This window comes from Apiospora marii (genome assembly GCF_038362585.1).
Source record: "Apiospora marii strain CBS 49790 chromosome Unknown utg000007l_segment0_segment0, whole genome shotgun sequence".
Taxonomy (NCBI): Eukaryota; Fungi; Ascomycota; class Sordariomycetes; order Amphisphaeriales; family Apiosporaceae; genus Apiospora; species Apiospora marii.
The window spans coordinates 1845458-1866615 of NW_027117379.1; the positions used below are offsets into that span (position 1 = coordinate 1845458).

General features: G+C 51.8%; 6 protein-coding genes across 6 annotated transcripts; 4 read left to right on the top strand and 2 right to left on the bottom strand.

Moving 5' to 3' along the window:
- Nucleotides 1–27: 27 nt before the first annotated feature.
- PG985_010965 (uncharacterized protein) lies at nt 28–2774 on the top strand (the record flags this gene model as incomplete). The annotated part of the gene is made up of 3 exons (XM_066830732.1): nt 28–191; nt 252–306; nt 363–2774. The coding sequence occupies 3 exons, from the start codon at nt 28–30 to the stop codon at nt 2772–2774; spliced, it is 2631 nt and encodes an 876-aa protein (XP_066681414.1).
- A 1814-nt stretch (nt 2775–4588) lies between these two features.
- On the bottom strand, nt 4589–5963 carry PG985_010966 (uncharacterized protein; the record flags this gene model as incomplete). Its single annotated transcript, XM_066830733.1, has 2 exons — nt 4589–5725; nt 5820–5963. The coding sequence occupies 2 exons, from the start codon at nt 5961–5963 to the stop codon at nt 4589–4591; spliced, it is 1281 nt and encodes a 426-aa protein (XP_066681415.1).
- A 1480-nt stretch (nt 5964–7443) lies between these two features.
- On the top strand, nt 7444–8540 carry PG985_010967 (uncharacterized protein; the record flags this gene model as incomplete). The annotated part of the gene is made up of 3 exons (XM_066830734.1): nt 7444–7551; nt 7627–7857; nt 7923–8540. 3 exons carry the CDS (start codon nt 7444–7446, stop codon nt 8538–8540), a joined length of 957 nt encoding a protein of 318 aa, XP_066681416.1.
- A 548-nt stretch (nt 8541–9088) lies between these two features.
- On the top strand, nt 9089–10591 carry PG985_010968 (uncharacterized protein; the record flags this gene model as incomplete). The annotated part of the gene is made up of 1 exon (XM_066830735.1): nt 9089–10591. One exon carries the CDS (start codon nt 9089–9091, stop codon nt 10589–10591), a length of 1503 nt encoding a protein of 500 aa, XP_066681417.1.
- A 1042-nt stretch (nt 10592–11633) lies between these two features.
- PG985_010969 (FHA domain protein) lies at nt 11634–14548 on the bottom strand (the record flags this gene model as incomplete). The annotated part of the gene is made up of 6 exons (XM_066830736.1): nt 11634–13054; nt 13122–13653; nt 13746–13884; nt 13939–14141; nt 14317–14405; nt 14503–14548. 6 exons carry the CDS (start codon nt 14546–14548, stop codon nt 11634–11636), a joined length of 2430 nt encoding a protein of 809 aa, XP_066681418.1.
- A 3318-nt stretch (nt 14549–17866) lies between these two features.
- Nucleotides 17867–19237, top strand: PG985_010970 (uncharacterized protein; the record flags this gene model as incomplete). The annotated part of the gene is made up of 1 exon (XM_066830737.1): nt 17867–19237. The coding sequence occupies one exon, from the start codon at nt 17867–17869 to the stop codon at nt 19235–19237; it is 1371 nt and encodes a 456-aa protein (XP_066681419.1).
- Between the last annotated feature and the right edge of the window lie 1921 nt (nt 19238–21158).

Sequence of the window (21158 nt, forward strand, 5' to 3'; positions counted from 1 at the left end):
CTGATTTTTGTCATCTGAACAGCTGACATGTCAACCTCTGATGATTTGTTGGTCCGTTTCACGGGCCAAGAGGTTCCGGTCAACTTCCATCTCGGCTTTATCGTCTTGAGCTTTCTCGTCAGCCTGATCGGTGCCGGCTGTACGCTCGAGCTAATCAACCGCCGCACATCCCTGAAGGGCCTGTTCAACCAGTAAGTTAGAAGAAACCAGCAACCTTTGGGAGAATGCAAAACTTAAAGATTAATCCCCAGTCTTCTGCTCGTTGGTGCCGCTGTTTCCATGGGAGGCATTTCTATATGGTCCATGGTAAGTCAACCCGCTATTCCTTGCCAAGAACGGCCATGCACTAACACTCGCCAAAGCACTACATAGGGAACAGAGCCATTATCATCCTCAATGACGAACCCGAATTACAGATCTCATACTCTTCAGGAATAACCGCGGCCTCCTTCTTCCTGCCCATTTGGGTACTCCTCCTCGCCTTTATTGCCGTCGGCTCCAACGACGAGATACCATGGTGGCGGGTGGGCCTTTCTGGCTCTCTCTCTGGGGGTGCCATCTGCGGCATGCACTACCTCGGGAACGCCTCCATTAGCAACTACCACTGCGAGTACTCCACCGGAAACGTGATCGGTGCTTCCATCATTGCTGTGTCGGCTAGCACCCTCGCGCTCTCCATGTTCTTTGTGTTCCGTGCCGCCTGGACCAATTCCTGGCTCAAGAAGACTGGGTGCATGTTCTTGCTCGCTGGCGCAGTCTCCGGCATGCACTGGTGCGCTTCTGTTGGCACCAAGTACTCGCTCATTGAGTCGGCAACTGCGGTCGGGAATGGTAACTCTCGTACAGCTACTACCGCCGTCGTCATCATCCTCTCGATTCTTGCCGCCTTGATCATGATATTGGCGGCGGGGTTGACTGCCAGAACGAAGCGCAAGTATGCCAACAAGGCGCAGTTCATCACCTTAGCTGCAGCAGTCTTCGACAAGCAGGGGCGCATCCTCGTCAGTCCAGACGGCCTGTTGCCCAGCGAAAAGATCACCGATGCGTTCCCCCAGAAGTCGCACGATGATGTGTTCACGACCGCCCACCCCCTTTTCCATTGGATGTACCGGGCTTCCCGCGACTGGTCGAGCATCAGCTCCCTCCTTCCCTGGATGTCGGATCACATCGCCAACCTTCCCCGTCATGGCCGTGACCGCTCGGCAATCAAGATGTATGCAGAGAACGGCCAGCTTGTGGGAAGCTATGTGACCATCTTTCGGGAGCTTTTCTGCTTGGCGGCCTCGTCCCTGGCAAGTAAGATGTCCGAAGACGTTACCAATGCTGGAACGCTCTGGGATGAGATCTTCCATACCGGCGCCGAATCCAGACCTGTTCCATCAACTTCCGATACCACATTAAAGGGGCATCCCAGCGCGGATGACGCCAGTCGACTTGAAAAAGGACTTAGCCACCGCCACGACTCTTACGGTCAAGGCTGCATCATGTTCCTCGTTCGCCACGTGGAAAACGACAGCGCCGTCGCGAAGCTCGAAGCAGCCGGTTTCCGTTTCGCCGACACGCATCGTGTTGTCGACATCATTAAGTCCAGCATGCAGATCAAGAATCTCCAATTGGAGGAAAAGCTCCGCGCTATGGCCGGCTATGCGCCAGAAGATGGTTTCATTGAGCCGGGCGTCCATGTCGGGGTGTTTGCTATCCGCGCCCGCCTTGACAGGTTCGGGTTTGATGTGCTAGTTGACAGACAGAAGCGCACGGCGCTACCTACCGGAAGACTGCCTTATAAGAAGCTGGAACAGTGGCAGCTAGACGTTCTCTCTGACTTGGGCGGCTTACATGTTCAAACGCTCCTGATTCGTCTTGCATCGGCAAAACGCTACAACCCGAGAGAAATCGAATTTGCCACGCAACTTCGCCGCAGCATCACTAAACTCATGTCTAATTTCCCCGATGCTATGGCGGATAGCGCAAGACTCTCATCGAAGGTCGTTCAGTTACCCGGCCCGCCAGGCGAGAAGGGAGAGACAATGGCGTGCTCTATCATCACATTACAGATTCTCCTCGACATCGGCTCCAACGCAGAATCTTTGAAGCATTGTTTCATTCCGTTGCAACTCCTGAAAGTCCACCAGTTCATTCTCGACCAGTCTCCGCATAAATCAGCTTTCTCCCGTGCCTTGCATCGAGAGATGGCGTCCGTCATATCGTATGCCCCCAGAGCCCCAGCCGTCATCAATGAGCGTCGACAGGGTAGCATTTCCCGTGCTTCTTCCACTCAAGATCTTTGTAACCCGGTGGCTTCACAGGATGAGCCGATGTCTTCGGGACGCACCTCGTCTTCCAATGATCGCCCGTCTACACAGCATGGCCGCAAACCCTCTCTCATATTCGGTGGGATCATGGTGTCGCAAGAGATCGCCATCCAGGTGGAAGACGGAGCCACTCCGAGCCCTACTCGAGAAGGGTTTGCAGCTCGGACTTCGCACCGCTCCAGCTTCGGGCGTCTCTTGGAAAGGGGGGCGGCCAAGGCGTCATCTGCCGCCAAGAAGAGCAAGCTCAGTACCACCTGCACGGCGGCTCCGGTCCGATCTCAGCCACCACCTTCTGGTGACAACACCATGGAGATGACGGAGTGTGCTGAGGCGGGCAGGCGGTCTATCTTGGCTAGGGGTGGCGGTGATACTAATGGATTGGGTCCGATGGAGAAGGGTGATGCCGAGGAGACGTTTGTAGACGAGCTCTTCGCGGCCTGTATAAGCCAGCGGCGTGCTTAGTTGGGGTTTCTTTTGTTCTAGCGTCTTGATGTTTTGTTGTGTAAGATAACTGATTATTATACCCTGTTTTTTATATGAAAATATTGTACCCAGACTACTGGGTCACCGATGTTTTCTTCTGGTGTGTGCCCAGGACTTGGCAACGTGACTTTCCGGAATCAGCTCCCCGTATATCTGCTTGATTGGTTGGGTTGGGTTATATGATCAACACATAAGTCCTAGGGTGAACAACTACCGGGTTGCCCCCTGGATACCGTAGGCACTGATCCCATCACAACGATATCATCAGTTTCATACTGGTATAGTGAAAGACTGAAGGTTAGCTAACAGAGAGTTTCACTAGCTACTCGTGGCTGAACCTTGACTTTTACGCGGCCAATGAGAATCATCTTTCTGACTCGGTGGTACGAACTTCGCAGGAGACATCATTTCTATTCTAACTACCTCTAATCTCGTGTCTCGTTGTAACATTAACAATCCAAGGTTTCATTATTTGCTATTTATAGTAGTTTTAAGTTTATTCTTAGGGCTATTAAGTCTCGTATATAATCATATGATCTCATCCTAATGGAACTCGTTTACAAACATGACGTCTAGCAGTACGTATATCTAGCGACAGTGCAATCACGGAAATCAAAGACTAGATTCCATGCATGGAATGGAACAGGAGAGCCAGATACCATTGGTCGGGTAAGCCAACTGGGATCATCGAATGGGGTGGTGAAAATCTAAGTCCCAGGGGAGGCTATGGGCAACAAAACGAGACTGAGGCAAGCCTTATCAAGACGGCTAAGAGGGTAAGCCCTTTTGTCATCCTTGCTTAGTCGTCCCTGAGAGATTTCCACGCCATCGCAAGAAGTGACTTTGTTGCATGTGATGAGATGATCACCAAAAAGAAAAAAAAAAGGCATTTACCCACTACCGGGGTCGAACCGGTGTCAGCCATTACTGACGAATGGCAGTAATGGCATGCTCTACCGTTAAGCTAAATGGGTCTTATCATGAGCAACAGGCGACGGATACTCGGCGATTGGATTGATGGGCCTTATGAAGTCTCGCTAGATCAGTATCGCCATTGATATCTCTAGGGACAGATGTTCTACCCGTGGGAAGACTCATCCAAAAAGAAAATAGTGATCTGCCCATTGCTGGAGTCGAACCAGCGTCCGCTATTACTCGTTATTGCAATAGCTACTTTACCACTAAGCTAACAGGGCCTTGAAGAGGACGAGTAGGTTCGGTATGTCGGCGATGAGCTTACCTGCCGTGATATGGTCTGGAGAGTCTGATGTATTCAACGGAGACCACTCAAGGGAGTCTGTCTCGGCTAAATAACCTCTGCGTAGGTCTGTTGTTCACAGGAAGAACAGCCATCATAGCAGTGGGCACGGAGGTCGTGGAATCATGGTCGAGGGTGCTCCACTACCTCACCAGTCCCGATATGTCTCGCTGGAGAATTGCCCCTTTATCATGCGGGTTTTGCCTCGAGGGGAAGGCGTAGACAATGACTTGGCTGAAACCAAAAGACTATAATGAGCAAGGCACATTTGCGTGGACTGAATTCAAAAAACACCCATACATCTCTCCTGCTCCATCTTATGCATAATACCGTCCCTCCTCGTTCTCTGTGGCATTGTAAGGAGGTACCGGCCCCGAAAACACATCTCTGCCTTGGTCCTCTGCGCAATAACGAAAGTGGAAAATGATGGTAAATGAAAGATGATACCTTCCCGGCAACAACTCTCCCACGACAACATCCCAGGGTACTTCAACCTCTCGGCCATCGTCTGGCAGTTGACCATGAAGTGTTCGTTTCACCAATACTGAGTCGTCTTGTAAGCCTTGGCGCCCGCCGTCTTCGCCCTTCTGTGAACCTGAGAATCCCGTTGACCGTCCGGGACATAGAGTGACTTGCTTTTCATATCAAAGCAGCTCTTCTTCTCCTCTTCTTTTTTTGACCCTCGTACTCGTACAACGCCAGAAGAATTCGTGTGGGTATGCATAGTATCATCTCCTTCTTCTTGACACAGAGGATACATAGTCTTCTTCTCCATGTCGCAGAAGATCCTCTCAGCCATGGAGACCGTGTCCGCGCCATACGACGTCGCGGACTCGCAGAGCTCCTTGGCGCTGTGGCCCGGGTCGTACGTGACGATGAGGTTGTCGAAACCGCGACGGCCGCGCTTCTTCGCCACGGTATTTCGGCCCTTCTTCGTCCCGCCGCCGTCTCTTCTCTGCATGTTGTCCTTCTGTCGAGGTAGCATGAAGTCAGGGACGGTCAGGTTCCCGTAACCCTCGCCGCGGGTACCATGCCAAGCCCTTTTGTGGTTGCCGCCGCTGTACATGGTGACACTCTTGTCGTACTTGAACTTATCCTTGACGCGCTCGACGTCCTTGTCGCGCCCGATCCCGCCGCTCTTGGAGTCGGTCTCGTACTCGAGCGGCGGGTCGAAGAAGGGCATGATGGAGTCCGCCTCGAGGTCGCCCCAGAACGAAAAGCGCGGGGTGCTCTTGCAGAGCGAGTTGATATCCTCGCCGAATTGTTCCACACGGTCGTCGTTGGCGATCATATCCGGGATATGGAAGCTGAGGGCCTGGGAGTTGATGCCCTCGGACCCGTCGTTGTCGAGCCAGACGCAGGCGGGCGTCTGACCGGACTCGCCGATGCGCCGGTTGCTCTGGTACCACGACATGCCGCAGCGCTTGCCGACGTCGCCGAACCAGGTTGTGGTCGTCTTGGTCTCGGTGATGTAGACGGCCGAGATGCAGATGGCGTCATTATCCATGTTGCTGAGCAGGATGTAGGCGGCCTGGTTGCCCGTCTTGGCGCCCTGCTCGTGCTTGATTTCCATGTCGATCGACGCGCCAGGCTTGTCCCCCCAGTTGGCATTGCCCTGGCCGATACGCTGGCCCTCTTCGTTCCAGAGGGCTACCGAGGGCCAGTGTCCGCCCTGGATTGGGTGTAGGTTAGCTTCTTCGGCTCTGGTGGAGGCGTGGGACTGAGCACATATGTGACGCGGGGAGGTCTCTCTGTTGGAGACGTACCATTTGTTCGGTCCCTGTACCGATAAGAATCTCGACATGGGTCGATTCTTCCTTGCCTTTACCGGCGGATGAGATGTCCGAGGCCATGAGTCCGAGTGACGCAATACCGGCCGCATTGAAGATGAAACCAAGAAAAGAGGCCATTTTCAGAGTACGAGTGCTACGTTTATTGATACTTGGGGGTTTCAAGCCTACCAAAATTGTGTTTTAAGTAGAAAATAAGGTATCAGCTTCAGACAAGCCTCGAGTGCAAAGGGATGAAAGAAACAATACAGTCTAGGGTGTTTCTCGATGTCTTTAGTTATGATCTGTAGGCTGCTGCTGTTGTTCTTTGCGTAGAGTCACGAACGCTAGAGCACGATATGCAGATGGCTTTATACTAATCTCCTCCATACTGGCAGCTTATCACCTCTTGGACAGGTGGTTTTGTTGGTTTCCTTGTTGTTGTTGTAATAACTTCGCCAACTGAGACTGCAGTATTCGGTTTGATGACCACTACGACGTCATGCACCAACTTCGTATCCCGAAAATGAGAGGATGCAGGATGAAGCAGCCCCCGCGAGATGGTTTCTTTTTCGGGTTCTCTGCCAGCCCCACGGGTACCTACAGCTCTCTGCTTCTGTTTAGGGGATTTTGTTTACGGCCGAGGCGTCTGCAGGGTCGGGAGGATGCACTGGTCAATGGCGATGAGACCCATCCCAGCAGGTAGGTAGGCGGCTTGCATGTGATGTTGCACAAGTCCGAACATAGCAACACCATCAAGGCTGGGGACGTTATATTTGGTACGGACAGATCGGACTGGGCATTGCTCCTGCGGGATGGTCTGACGCAAGAGTTCTTTAGCGGGCCGATACGAAGGACTCGGCCTGGGGGTTTTGTCGACATGGCGTGTTGATGCTAATTTCGCCCCAGGTCACGGATATGGGCTCGCATTGGGGTCCGGGGCGGCAAATCTGATCCTCCTGCCAGCAGCTCATCCCTAAGCGATGGGCCATCGACGTTCCGACTTGCTTTGAATGAATATCTAGCCTTATGTTGGTTTCAAGTTGAAAACAATAAGTACCAACTGCGTCCGAATCGGCCCCAATTCCGTCATCATGGTTGGAAGCTGGCTTCGCCCGGCGATATTCACACGCATCAAGATGGCCACATATGAATTCTAAAACTCGTGTATGCAGACTGAACCAACATGGGGGGCTAGGAAGATATGTTTGGCAACCGCCTAGCATTGGGAGCAGTCAATTACAGTCCAGCGTATGTGGTCAAACACCCGAAGACTGGTTGGTTGTTGCTTCACAGTCGTCACTTCGTCTAAACGATGTTCTGAATATAGAAGACAATGACGTGATTCTGCTAGTTGTAAGCTTGACATCTCATTTCGTTGAACATGCAGACTGTCGATACTATATTAACAGACAAGCTGGTGCAACTCATCTCCCATGGCAGCTGTATTTTATAGGGTACGAATCTTCCTTTCGAATCGAGTACCACTCTCTATCACAGACTTTCAAGAACACTTTACCCAACCTTGAAACGCCCAAGAACACTTCGACTTCTAAGTCTACCACTTTCTAACTAGCTTTGAATCATCCCACAAACCGGTTAAGAAAGAATCTCAGCAGTTATGCGTTTCTCACTCGCAAACTCCGTAGCGCTTGCCCTTCTGGGTGCCGAGAGCCTTCTTCTCAGCATCAGCGCCGCCCCAATCGGTTCATCCAAGAACGCCAACTCCGTAAGTGTCTCCAGAGCATCACCAGAAGGGGAAAGGACAATATTATATGATGACGTGAGTTGACGCACACTATAGAGTTCCAGCCGAGGACTGTGTCTACCGGGTCATCCTCAGGTTACTACCGAGGGATGTCTGCACTCACCTGCCAAGAGAGCAGGTGGAAGCGGTAGGCTCCTCGGAGCAGGAGAGGGCAAGGGCAGCGGGAAGGGTGACGACGGCCCATCCTCCGGTGCCGGCAAGTCTGGTTCCAATAAGGGGGAAGAAGGAAGCTCTGGTCCCAACCCCGGCAGTTTCAAGGATATTGGCGTGAGCAGCATCTCCTATCATCTATAGTTCCTCTCTATGGTCACCATGCTAACTTCTTATCCAAGGAGCCGAAGAAGACCTACCCGCCCAAGGCGATCCCTGACCCCTTCCAAGGCCACGGCTATGAGCTGCGAAACAGCGACAAGACTGCCGCGGAGTATGACCAGGACTACGGCAAGATGTACGGCGTCTGGACCGACCGCTACGAGGGTGGCCAGGAGCCTGTTTACAGGATCGGCATCCGCGAGGACGACAACTCCATCAACACCCTCGACGCGTTCAATAAGGATCAGAAGTGGCCAGATGGCACCAAGCACAAGGACACCACCATTGAGCTCTCGGATATGCAGATGCATCTCTTCGTTGCCAAGGGCGGGAAGCGCCCACAGGACCTGAGCGTCATGCGGTACGACAACGTCATTGAAAGCAGCACCGATGCAGCAATGTACTCCGCTATCGAAAAGCTCCCTCATTCGCCGGGGAATGCAGACACCGAAGTCACCGTATCCTCAAAAGCAGCACCCGACAGCGAGGAAAGGAAGATCTTCCAAGAGATGCGAAAGACCCCTCTTGGGATGAATGTCGACAAGACCCTTCAGCAATATTCGGTTGGGAAGCAAATCCAGTCTTTCAAGATCACCGAACAAAGCTCATCCGCTCATCTCGAGGTCCACCTCGGCTAAAAAACATGTATTGGATGGAAATTTGGACAACGATATTCAGCTGGGGGAAACGGACGGTCTTTGGGGGGTGTTCATTGCAGTTTTAATCTTTTTCTATGATTTTCTTCTTTCAATCCCGACGATCGGGTTCCAATGAAGTCCACCAATGGTATCAATGCTGAGGCGGAAAAAGATTAGATGATAATTCGTTTAAAACGTCACTCATTTAAGGAGATAAATTCGTTTGAGATATGTCCCCAGATCGTCCCTTTTTCTTTGTGTTGTACGTGATGCCAAAACAACACTTCTCAAAAGGGTTGATTGCCCCTGTACCTAGCCCGAACCCACTGTGGCATGGAACTTGGGGTTGCTCCAGCCAGCGCGTGGTCCCCAATCCCCCCACCCCCGCCAATGAAAGATGTCTTACAAAAGCTGCTACCCCTGTTTAAAAGCGATATGTTGGTTTCCAGGGGAAGGGGCTGCATTCAACCAGCTTGACTCTCTTCTTTTCTTTCTCTCTGGTCGCGACCTCCAGGGCCAACTCATCTTCTCAGTCAATTTCAATTCACATGAGGGGAATGTCTCTTGAAAGCTGCCCAAACGAAATCATCCACAGAGTGCTTTATTATTCAGTTCTAACACGAGGACTTCGTAGAGGTCTCCGGCTCAAGCTTGTCTGCAAGTTCTTTTATAATGCGCTGCAGCCGGCCCTCTTTGAGGCAAGGGTGCTAGATACCATCGCCTCAGATCTCTGCTGTGGCCCCGGCGCCATATTCAAGCAACATAGCGCCAGAAATTTCATAGGCAACGGCCCGCATAGGTTGTGGCATGCTTACGCTGTTGTGAGGGTCTCTACAGACCATGACCCATCTATCAGTCGTTGCGCTCAGGTCCGGCATGTGGCCGCGGTGTTCTCCAAGCGAACAGGCCAAAACCTCGATAAGACCATCGCGGAGCTGTGTTGGTTTGCCGAGGGTCAATGGTTCGAAGCGGCCACGTCGAACCCCGCCGACGAAGATCCGATATTCATCAGCGATCTTCTGAGCGCAGCAGCCTACTTTGGTAAGAAGGCGCTGGTCCTGGAACTATTGGGGAACCTTCCTGCATTTCTGGACGACAGGAACTTGCTCCCTTCGCCAATGTACATGGCGGCCTATACCGGAAACAAGGAACTTCTTCTCCTTTTCCAGGAGAGAATGCCCGAGTGGGTTGGTCAAGGAAGAGTGAAGCAGTGCGATGACCCGGAATGGAGAGGCAAGATCACGCGTGGTTCCATGCACGGCGCTTCAAGAAGAGGGGAGATGGACATTATCCTGCTCGCCATGAATCCGCCCTCGAGCCGAATAAAAGACTTTCGCGACAATGACGAACTACGCACCGCTGTCTGGTATGCCTCGCTAGGTTGCCTACCACCGAATATAGAGACATTCGAGTACTTCAGGTCGGCAGTGGGGAATGGCTACTACGAGTCTGATATTGTCACGTACGCCTCTCTAGGTCACATGAGCATGGTCCGACACTGTCTTGACAACGGTGCAGACCCCCAGGGGGACATGGCTCCAGGACGCAGTCCGCTAAGCGAGGCGGTGCGCCATTGCCACTGGGACGTTGTCGATCTGTTATTAGAACGCGGAGCAAAGATACAATTCTGGGCTCCGTTGCAAGATATTGACAAGTCCACCCAGAAACGCAGACTTAGCTCTTCGGTAGTTGTGGCAGCGGCGCAGAGTGGGAGTCTGTCCATGATGAGGCACCTTTTCGATCGAGGTGCCGTCCTAGAACATCCTCGTTCGCGAAGAAGCGGGCACCTCCTCTTCGCAGGTCATATTGCGCTTATCCGTGCTGTCGAGTTGGAGCACACCGCAATGATCGATTTCCTTCTGGAGAAGGGAGCTGGTGATTTATTTCGGCCCTTCTTCAAACGGGACCTGAGCAGCAGAGGAGAACGCAAATGGCCCCTGATGAAGGCTTTGGAACTTGGGCTAGAGTCCATGGTGGACGTCCTCCGACAGAACGGCATCACGAATGAGTCCATGGATAAAGACCGATGGGTTATCTGGCACTTCGATTAGCAGGCACCATACCCTTATATATCCTGGCTATCTACCTAGACTCCCATCTGATCATTTGCACCAAGTGTGACTGGCTGGCCTGTTTAGATTGTCATCTATGCCAATTACAACTTTGTCAAATATGGCGAGTAGCTACCTGGATAAGCACACATAAAACATACCAGCAAAAATGTACTGATGAGGATGCGCCATAAGCGTTGACAAAACAGGGTTCGGCCAGTACCCCGTCGTTGCTGGTTTGGCGGGTTCGTCTGCTAATGCGTGTCCTCTTCCCTTCCAGATGCGAGAGCATTGGATAACGTTCCACGGGGGTGTCCAGGGAGTCGGTTGTGGTTGTATGTCATTTGGATAATGGAGCAGAAGCAAGGAAAAGCTGACACCTTGGAGGTTTGATAACTTGGGAGTGGATCAAGCATAGCAATAACAGCAGAGTCGCTACCGCCGTCAATCGGCAAAATCCTCAGTGACGACACAAGATCGTGTTTATAGGTGGGATCACTAAATTATTACCTACCCCTGTAGCTTTGATTGATTTCATAGATATCCATCATGTACATACTTATTACAATTTTATGCGAGCGTGGGCAAAGAGCGTGGGCAACGTATCGAACGATACCTCTATTTAGCTTTTGGTACCGGCTCTGGCAAGCCCGGTGTCTCTTCAGTCAACTTTAGGCGGCTATGTGAGAAGGTACGGAGGCAAATCAGCTCTGGTGGGATACAATCAATTATGAAGCAGCTGCGTTCGGCCTCGGCTACAGGAAAAAAAGAAATGCCCATTGCTACTGCGAGCTCTGACATGCTGAATTGTGCTGCTTCACCCCCTCCCCTGCAATAAATCCATTGTGAACCCTACTCATGAAGCCATAAACTCGTAATCACAGGAAACCATGGAACCGTCAAGCAAATTAACCCTTATTGGCATAGTAGACAACTGACCAAGTGGCCGTGAGGACCACTTCTTCTGGCCATGCCTGCAAACCTGCAAACGCCATACCGCCGAAAAGCAACAAAACTTCGGATTCGCAAGGGTACCAGCGCCTCACATCTGAGAGATACTCGGCGCGCTCGTAATCAAACCAACGAGAACAGCGGCACCGCCTATGGCGCCGCCAAGGGCACAGGCGGCGAAGTCAGCGAGACGACGTCTCTTGGCTGGTGGAGCCGGTGCAGATGCAGTCGAAACCTGGCCCGGTGTGCTAACTGTTTCCTCGGATGCAGCAGAAGGCTTCGCAACAGCAACAGTGGTGACGGTGTCCTTGGTAACGATGGGTCGAGCTGGAGAAGGCGCTTCGACAGATTGTGAGACCATAGAGTTAGTATCGTAGTCCTCGTCTTCGCTAACCTCATCAAACGGGCGCTTTGGAGGACGGCATGCAGCCAACATGACAGGAGGGCTAGGGCTAGGTGGAGAATACAAAGGCGACGATGCCTTCTCCGAGTCCTGTGCCAGCATATCCGGAATAGTCATACGACGGGTATTACGCATGACTTTGATCTCGCTAGAATCCGCGATAGCCGCATGTTTGCTTTTCTGGAATGCAAACGCACTGGTCATGTCATGCTCTGGGCTCTGGAGCCGAGTTCGCTTCTCGGGATCTGGAGAAGCATGATCATGAGATGAGCTGGCAATGCTCGAAGTAGCCCAAATGGGAGCACCGAAATGGAATTCCGGATCTTGCTGAGACAACGATCGTCGTCTCTGCACGGCATGGGATTTAGGAGGCTCACCACTCAGGTGAGCTCGAGGAGCGAGAGCTTGACAGGGGGGTGCAACGGGGTGCTGCTGGAAGAGATTGGTACGCCAAGGTGCCTTGGATACGGCATTGGAGTCCGCATGGTGTATCCCCTGGTTGTTGTTGGTCTGCTGAGAGGGCGCAGGAGAACTCGGGAGAAGGCTGTACGATAAATCGTCGGCTTTGAAAGGCGATGGTAGCGCATTGCCCTCCTGGTTGGTCTTTGACATAACCCGGCCAGATGCGTACTGGTCAGATGTCGTAAGCTGAACTGGACCGGTTTGCATGGTCGCCTTATTCCCATCTCTGGCATTAAAGTATTCCATTTTGCCTGTTTTCTCGCCAAGAACTTGTGCCGTGGTCTTGGCATCAGAATTGGATCCAGAGGCGGGCATCTTGACCATTGCGGCATCCGAAGGACTTGGTTGCCTCGCGAGGGCAGTCAAATTGTGGGCAATGTCGTTGGCCAGACTATTGACAAGATTGGGCGGGGCTGTCGTTGGCAACGACTCGAAATTGGAGCTGGAACTGAAAAGTGCCCTGCAAGGATGAAGATGAGGGTATGTGGGTTCCAGCTTGAGGGTTGGATGTGTGTTGATGGCCACTGGTGATGACTTGGGCGACTGTGTGGATGTTGAGGTTTTGTCGAAAATGCTAGTTTCGATAATATCAGACTCAGAATCGCTCGATGAAAGAATGTCTGCACTGCAGGGCTCGTCAAGATCACCTAAGAGGCGACAGTCAGTATGCATGTACATGGTGGAAAAGCGCTGTCTACAAAGAGCACAACTTACTGGCATCTTCGCCCTCAGAATCGTCCGAGTTGGTATGTTCGTCCACTGCCTCGTCATCGTCATCGTCAGAACTCCAATGCGAATCCATGTCTTCTTCGTCCTCGCTACTGTCGCTTTCACCTTGGCAATCGAGTTCATCTGACATCAAGGAGTCATCATCTTCACCTTCGTCTTCGGTATCGATGTAAGACGGCAATGGCATGGGACCATTGAAACCTTCGATGTTACCTGCTTGTTGAGCCACCAGATCCGAGATGACTGCGGGGGGATGATGGAGCTCTATGCTCTCACCAGATTTGTCGGAGGACTGGTAAATTGAAGCGGTGACGGATGCGTTCGAATCCTGGGAATGTTGTGGGTCGAATGTCTCCTGTTTATCCTCAAGCTCATGTACCGACATGGCTGGCGAAACCGGCTGATTGGGCCAATTACTTGGGTCAGGCGAGTACCCCCGGATAGACGATCGTTCATCTTCATCGATCTCGGAGGTCAAGTCAATAACATCTGAGCTCGATTCGGTAGTGAACAGTCCCTGTGATGTCAAGCCATGCCGGGCACGACCAGTTGCATTTGGATCGGCCTCCTGGGTCAGGTCCACGACCATCGACTCGTCGGGGGGTTGACTTCGGGGAGCGCAGGGAGTGTGAAGTCCTCTTTCTCCATCATCATGACTGAACCCGCGTCACTCATCATATCATCGTCCTCGGCATCGGGGACAGTGAAGTGGTTGGTAGAGGCTGACCGTTCGGGCAGCGACGTGGCACTGAATCATGTTAGTGATGTGGTGGATCAAGTGAAGGACGGGCAAAGAACATACGAATTAGGCCACTCCATGGTCACGTCAACCTCGCAAGGAGGAAAAGTATCACGTCCACGCAGGATCTCGATGCCAAAACGAATCTTGTCACCACTGGCCAGCTCAGTGGGTTCGTTTTCGTACAATCGCTTCTCTGGGTCAGGGGTGTCCTTCTTCGTAATGAATGTGCCGTGTAGAGATCCAATATCCTTGATGTAAACCGTCTATCGTTGCTAGTTAATATATTTGTTTCTTGCGCCCTGGGGGTGGGGAACATGCCTTGGTGTCCAAGTGGGCAACAAGCTCGGCGTGTGTTCTGGACATCACTGGAGAATCAAACCAAGCATTGTCTGCGGTAGCAACAAATCCTTTTGTCGCTACCTTGGAAGCTCTGCCCACACGTTCTGGTATATTGTGCCGTAGGGCGATACGTCGTGCCGGGATGCTTGCGTGCGGACCTTGGTTGCAGGATGCAAACGTGACAACGACTAGCAAAGAAGAGTATTAGAACCGTGCGATGATATACATGCTCAGCAGATAGGATGGAATGAATAAACGAAGCCCGCGAGCTGGTTCCAGACATACCTTTGGCGTCGTCAGCCACTGATTGGGGATCGGAATCAGATGCCATTTTGCCGAAGTAGATCGAGGATCCTGCTCGATTTATGGGCACGACTGGGTATGAAAAGCAGTCAAAGGAGTCCTCTGATGACTCGGGGACCAAGAAGGGGAGATGCCTTAGACTTGTGGGTTGGGTGGCATCAAATGGAAGTGGTCTGCCTTTAGCTATGAACAAAAGTACGAAGCACGATTGTCACATCCAAGGCGAAAGTGAAGTGAAAGTAAAGGTGCTCGAAGTGTGAAAGGTGGGGTGCTGGTCCAAGACGTCTCAGGCAGAGCCGGGAGAGGATGACTGCCCACCCAAAGAACAGCAGCAGCTAATAACTGCCTACAGAAACGTGAAGAGGGGGGCACGAAGGAAGCTTGGGAGGAAATAGAAACCAGGCGTGAAACGGAAGGGACGAGAGGTAATAGAGCAGTCGAGGTGAAGTTACAAGATCATGCCAGACAATCAATCAAATGGGTATTGCCTTGCAAAGGGGAGAGGAGGGGAAGTTGTGAAGTCCAAGGCACGACTTTGGAGGTTCAAGTTGGCTGATCAAGAGAAGGCCCCAGCAATCGCAATCCGCCCAGGTGCCCTTTCCAACAGCGAATCAACGGAACTAGGACCAATTAGCGCCTGTATCTGGGGTAGAAGTGGGGTCTGGACTGGGATGGTCAGGACTCAGAAGTGTACCCAAGCAGCGTCCAGGCAGAACTGGCCGCCGATAAAGCTGCCTGCAGGTGCCTTATCACCTCCCGCTCACTTCACCCCACCTACCTAACCTTGATGGGTACTTTTAGGCATTTACAGCTGACCTCAGGTAGTTGATTCAATAGAGGGGCGGCTTTGACGGTCTGTACAACTAATACCTACCTACCCTCTCAGGTCATTGGACAAGATTCTGCCTCAAGTCCGACCAAAAGTAGGCCGATATGGGCGATGGGTTTTCCAAAGGAACACATACTCAAGCATGTGTGCCGGTAGGTACATCTATGTATATCGTATTGAATCGCCAGCTACCATAAGAAGAATCCGAGGCTTTCAGGCTTGTTTCACTGTTGTCAGCTGGCTCACTCACATGGGCAAGTGGGCTCAGCTTAATAGCTCTTATCTACGAGGCTGGCCATGCGATAAAGGTCCTGGAACCCGCTGGTCTGATGCAAGGGTCTAGCAGTGGGAAGGAGAATGGATTGCCCTCTAGGGGTACGATGGCGGGGTCATCGATTATTATGGGTGGTGGTGCATGTGGTGATGGCATGGCAGTAAACCGACCCTTGAAGCCCCCGAGTACATTTGAGGGGGATATCTTTGACCAGGTCAGAGGCTATAGAGGGCATCTATACTATCCAAGTCACTGATGCTCGGTAACTGGTTTATTTCCAAATAGGTGTATCTGCTCAACGTAGTACAAGTCCATATTATCTTCGAGCCCGATCTGCTTCCCTGCTTGACCTGTGTATGGAGACCACCGTCGACGGGCACAATTGTGGATACTCCGCCTACCCGCCTCAGAAACCGCCCTCGTTAGTTCGCCCCGAGCGCGTGAAGGAAACAACTGCAATTAACCATCATTTTCCAGTGGTCCGCCTACCAATTTCCGTGGGCATCCTCTTGATGAGGAAAGCGCTGCTCTCATATAGTAGAAAAATGCGAAGAAAGCCAATACGCGAATACTTGCTTTCGACAATTTCGTTGTAAATGCTTATACCGTTCAGGCATCTGCCAGATATTCGGTCAACAGCATTCAACGAATACAGGCAGAAGGGTGTTTCAATGATGGGCGTTGCAAGCCATCGTCTAGCTGCATTGCGCCAGGTGGCTTTCTGCTCAGTACGTTGGTCGTTGGCAATACCGAACACCCTGAAATAGATCAACTCAAGTCCCGGTTTGAACCAATTCCTCACCCAAAGCCCTACTCCGCTCTACTCGATACTGTCCATCATTATCCAAGCAATACAGGTTACAGGCTATGTAGAATACCAAAAAGAAGGGATTGTCAGATTTGCGGAGTTCCGCGATGGCCTGGGCTCTGCGCTGGTCAATGTGTTCGTGATTCAGGTACGCCCAATGTTGGCTGGCACATCTCGTAGCACAGTTCGACAGGAGACGCAGCTTTGCGTTAGTCGTGCAACTCGTGCATCGCTGCCAGGATCACTCCCTTGCGGTGTGGTTGCATACATGAGCATAGACACAATTCTCACCTGCCATCTTGGTTCTGGCATGGATTTGAGTGTACACTTTCCTGGCTTCAACTATTCCTGTCATCGACGAGCAAGTGCAACCTGCAGTAGTAAGTTATGCACATGTAGGTACGACAAAGTGATGGACCCGTGTGCAAACAGCAAGCCATTCATCCCATCCCAGTGGCGTGTCATGGGTCGGGAGATTTGCTGGTGATAATTCCATGGTTGCTAAGGACAAGTGGGCATTTTTGGTATGGAAATCTAATGGTTTCCTGCCACTGCCACCTGAGATATTAATCAATAAGAGCCATAGATAAAATCGTGTCTTTCGGTTTCCCGTTGTTAAGTCCATAATGGTAAATCCAAAACAGTAGAAGGGACCCAGCCTGGCTGCACTCCCGCGTTGGGCCTCTGGAGACTCTGTGAAGTCATAAGTGGTGGATCGTAGCGCAGCGGGTTGAATGCCAGGGTACCCCGCCTTTGCTGCTCGTGATGGCCTGTAGCTCGTAGGGCTTATCGTGGCTGCGTGGAGTGCTGCAAAGGCCCTCCTCCAGTTTATGGGCAGTTGTTAGTGCCAAAAGTGGACAGGTCGCGTCGCTTCAATAAGCTCGAATGATGAGTCCACCACTATGACGTGGTTGCGCCATTCGGGCCAAAGTCAGAATGGAATCAAACTGTGTCGAAGAATGAGGCTTCAGGCTGTTTTTCTCTAGCCGAAGACGAATCAATTGGAGTTGGAGAGACATGTGCCAACACCCGAGCTTGTCTTGCTTCCGAAGTACCTGAATTTGACTTGGGGAAATCCCTTGCAGATTCCATTTGCCCCGTCCCCGACTTTTCCATTACTTTCCCATTGTCCTGTTTTGCCAGAAGAAAAAAAAAATCTGGTGTGCATTGCAAATTCCTTTGCCTCTTCGCCTTCCACGACCTTGTCATTCGGAGAAACCTTTGATTAACTGAGCATTCATCATACACAAACCTATTGTTCTCCATGGAATCTACATTCAACACTACTCATCAACACTGCACTCATTACTTTGTTACTTGACGACACTTATTATAGCCTTCACGAAGACTTCAGAACTATACGTAAACCGACGCCCGCTAGTTCTCGTGGACTCTGTACGACCTACCATCATCTAACAACCAAACACAAACCACCATGAGAGACTTGAGAAAGAAGATTTTGCTCGAGTCTGGCAAGACTGTGTCCCGAAAGGCACGCGCAAAGCCCGACTCCAGCCTTGGCTCTACTACGACCTCCCCCGCTAGCTCGCGGCCTGCTTCTCGCGCGCCGAGTCGCTACGCATCTGATGCCGAAAGCGACGACAGCGATGTCAACGAAAGCCTGACCAACTCGGTCGTCGACTCGGAGGATGGAGATACTATCTCCGACTGGACCGACAAGTTGAAGGGCTGTATCAACGAGATCCTAGACCGAAAGCGCAGTAGCGTCAAGGGCCGCGAGGCGTATTTGGCTGGCTACGTGCACCTGACCCGGCATCATTTCGCCGATACCATCATCGAAGGGCAATTGCACGAGCTTGTCCCCGCCATACTGAGGAGCATCCGAAGCGGTCGCAACACGGAAGAGGTCTTGGCTGGCCTGAAAGCTTTGACCATGACTGTCCTGTCAACCGAGTCAGACAGCATTTATGATGACGTCTATTCGAGCTTGAAACAGGTATGCGAGAACTCGGACGAAGAGGCCGTGAAGGTGGAGGCTATCAATGCTATGACAGTCGCTACTGTGTTTGGCGGTGGCATGGACGCTACGATGCAGGAGCTCATGGACTACTTGCTGGAAATCGTCGAAAGCGATGGGCACAACATTGACGCTCCCGACAACGGCCCGGTCGTTACTGCTGCTCTGATCTGCTGGGGTCTTTTGGCCACCTATGAGGAAGATCTCATGCAGCAATCTGAGGCCGCCCTCGAGGCCTTTACGGAGCAACTCGATAGCTCCGATGCAGATGTGCAGGTCTCAGCCGGATCAAACATTGCTCTTATCTTCGAGGTAATGCGAGCATACAACGAAAGAATGGAGGAGGAGCATGATCAGAGACAAGAGGAAGCAAGGCTGGAGGCCAAGCGTCTGAAGCTAGACTTCAAATACGAGGAGTACAATCCGTTTGACTTGCAATACGACCAGCACAAGATTGTACACCGGGTCTCAGAATTAGCCGGTGAATCCTCGCGAGCGGTATCCAAGAAGGATCGCCGCAAACTCCACCAACAGTTTGCCAGCATTCTCACGTCTATAGAGCTCGGCAAAGGCCCGAAGTATTCTAAAGCTGGGCGAGCGGCAAGGCAATCAGACCGAGATGGCGAAAGAGTGTTTGGCAACGAGAAGGACATCTATCAAGAGGTGGGTTATCGCGATATGATTCGCGATGAGAACGGCAGAGTGCTCCCGATCGAGTCATGGTCACTCGGGTTACGGGTAGCGTTCTTGAAGAAGGTCCTCGGGGGTGGTTTCAACACGCACTGGCGGCTGAATCCGGTAGTTGAGGAGACGTTTGATAGTGCATGATGCAAGACCTGGGCAGCCCCCATACGACATCCTTCTTGTGTATATATAGCAGTTTTCTATTTGCGATACCCCAACCCCTCTGCAGCACGAGTCCATTTGAATTTGCCCACGAGCCCCTGATAGCATCCTAAGGATGAGATACCCGATTTCTACATTACCTTCCGCTCCTACGGCACGTTAAAGAGTCGTGAAACACAAAGCATATCGTTATTCGAATTTATTGATGAATCTATTGTTACATATTCATCGGAAGCCGCAGAATGAGAGTGGCCCTTGTCGGCCACTTTGAGGCGTCGCATCGCTTTCTTGCATACCCGGCAGAGCTGTGTTACCAATCTTCGGGTAGCTGGGAGGCTGGCATGTAAACGGAGGGTAAACAGACAACCATGGGACAGTAGCATGGTCTACCAAGGAAGGAGAACATAATATCGGCACCCTAGCAGTCCTCAGTTGTAAGTGTCTCGAGACGGAGGATGATTCCTATAAGCGCTATTGGCTTTCTCGTTTTGGTTCTTCTTTTCCTTTACATTCTATGTATGTTCAAACCGAGACTATCGCCATGTGGACTGTCGGTATAGTGCCTCGAAACAAATAGCGTAATACCTGGAGTACCTAATATAAGAATCAGTGACATAATATTAAGGCCCTGAAGAAATTGAGTAACGGGTAACATGAGTCAACGGAATAAACCGAAAGTCCAGCTTCGGCATCGGCTGAGCGGGGATTGTGGGATGGATGTGACGGAGGAGCCGGCTACTCTCCCCAACAATCAAAAACCTGCCGTCCAACCACTGTTGGGCGTAGCGACAATTCAAGAAGGACGAGACGCGCGGTGGAATTGCCACCGACGCACAAGGCAGTCATACAGTGCTCTCGTGTGAGGCTTCGGAGCGCAGCACGACCGCGATTTCTTCTTTCTATTTGGGTTCAAGACTTGGGCGTGGTTGACTGGCAACACACGAACACAGAGCGAGACAAACCTGTCAAATTGTCATATGAAAATGTCTCGGTAACACGATACCCATCTTCGGCCAAACACCTCCACCTCCCCTGGAGCTGTGCTCCAAGTTGTCGCAGATTGACTTACCAAGTCCCCGGGGCTTGCTGATCAAGGGGTTTTTGGTTTGGTTTGGTTTGTTTGGTCTGGTCCGGTCGAGAACTCTTTTCTGTACTCTACGCTGTATTCGGAAACTCGATGTGCAAGCAAGTGCTGTAGCTTTTCGCCGATAGGCAGTGTTGAAGAAGTCGGTGAGGGCTGTGGATCTGGTGAATGCGACCAACAAGAGCCGACAAAGCGGCTCTCTCTCTCCAAGGCAAGGCGATTGACGGTATGCGCACCATTCGCCATGTGTGGTCTCTAGGTTCTCCCACTGCAGTAGTTCAGCATATGCAAGGCCGCCAAGCCCTTTTTGGTGGTTTGCCTCCCTCAACCGGCATGACTTGGCACTCCCGATATCCCCAAGCCCCGAGTTTCAATTGACTGGCGGGTGAGACCTTCTTCTCTTTTTCCGACGGGACATCTTCTACCTAGTCGCGAGGCTGGAGGGCGATGCGATTTTCCCAGTTCTCATGCGCAATAAATAAAGCCTTTCCATCCCCCGTGGCACCACTGCCTTATTCGACGTGATCTAATTTAACGTAGCTTCCGACCTAGCGTGATGGTGATGCTCAGAGCAGGCAGGGCTCGGTGCCAGCCTGGAGCTCATCATGTCATTATGGGATTCTGGCTGTCTGGGGAGCCCAAAAATTGGCAGGGGGGGGGGGGGATCGGTTCCCGTCATGCCATGTTTTTCCGGCGATCGACCTTCTGATCGACCGTCGTCACCCTGCCAGAGAAACTGGGTGCCCGAGCCACTCTGCGGCTTCGCGATGGAGACGCTCGTTCCTACTCTTGTTTCTGAGCTGTTACTCAGTCAACCGT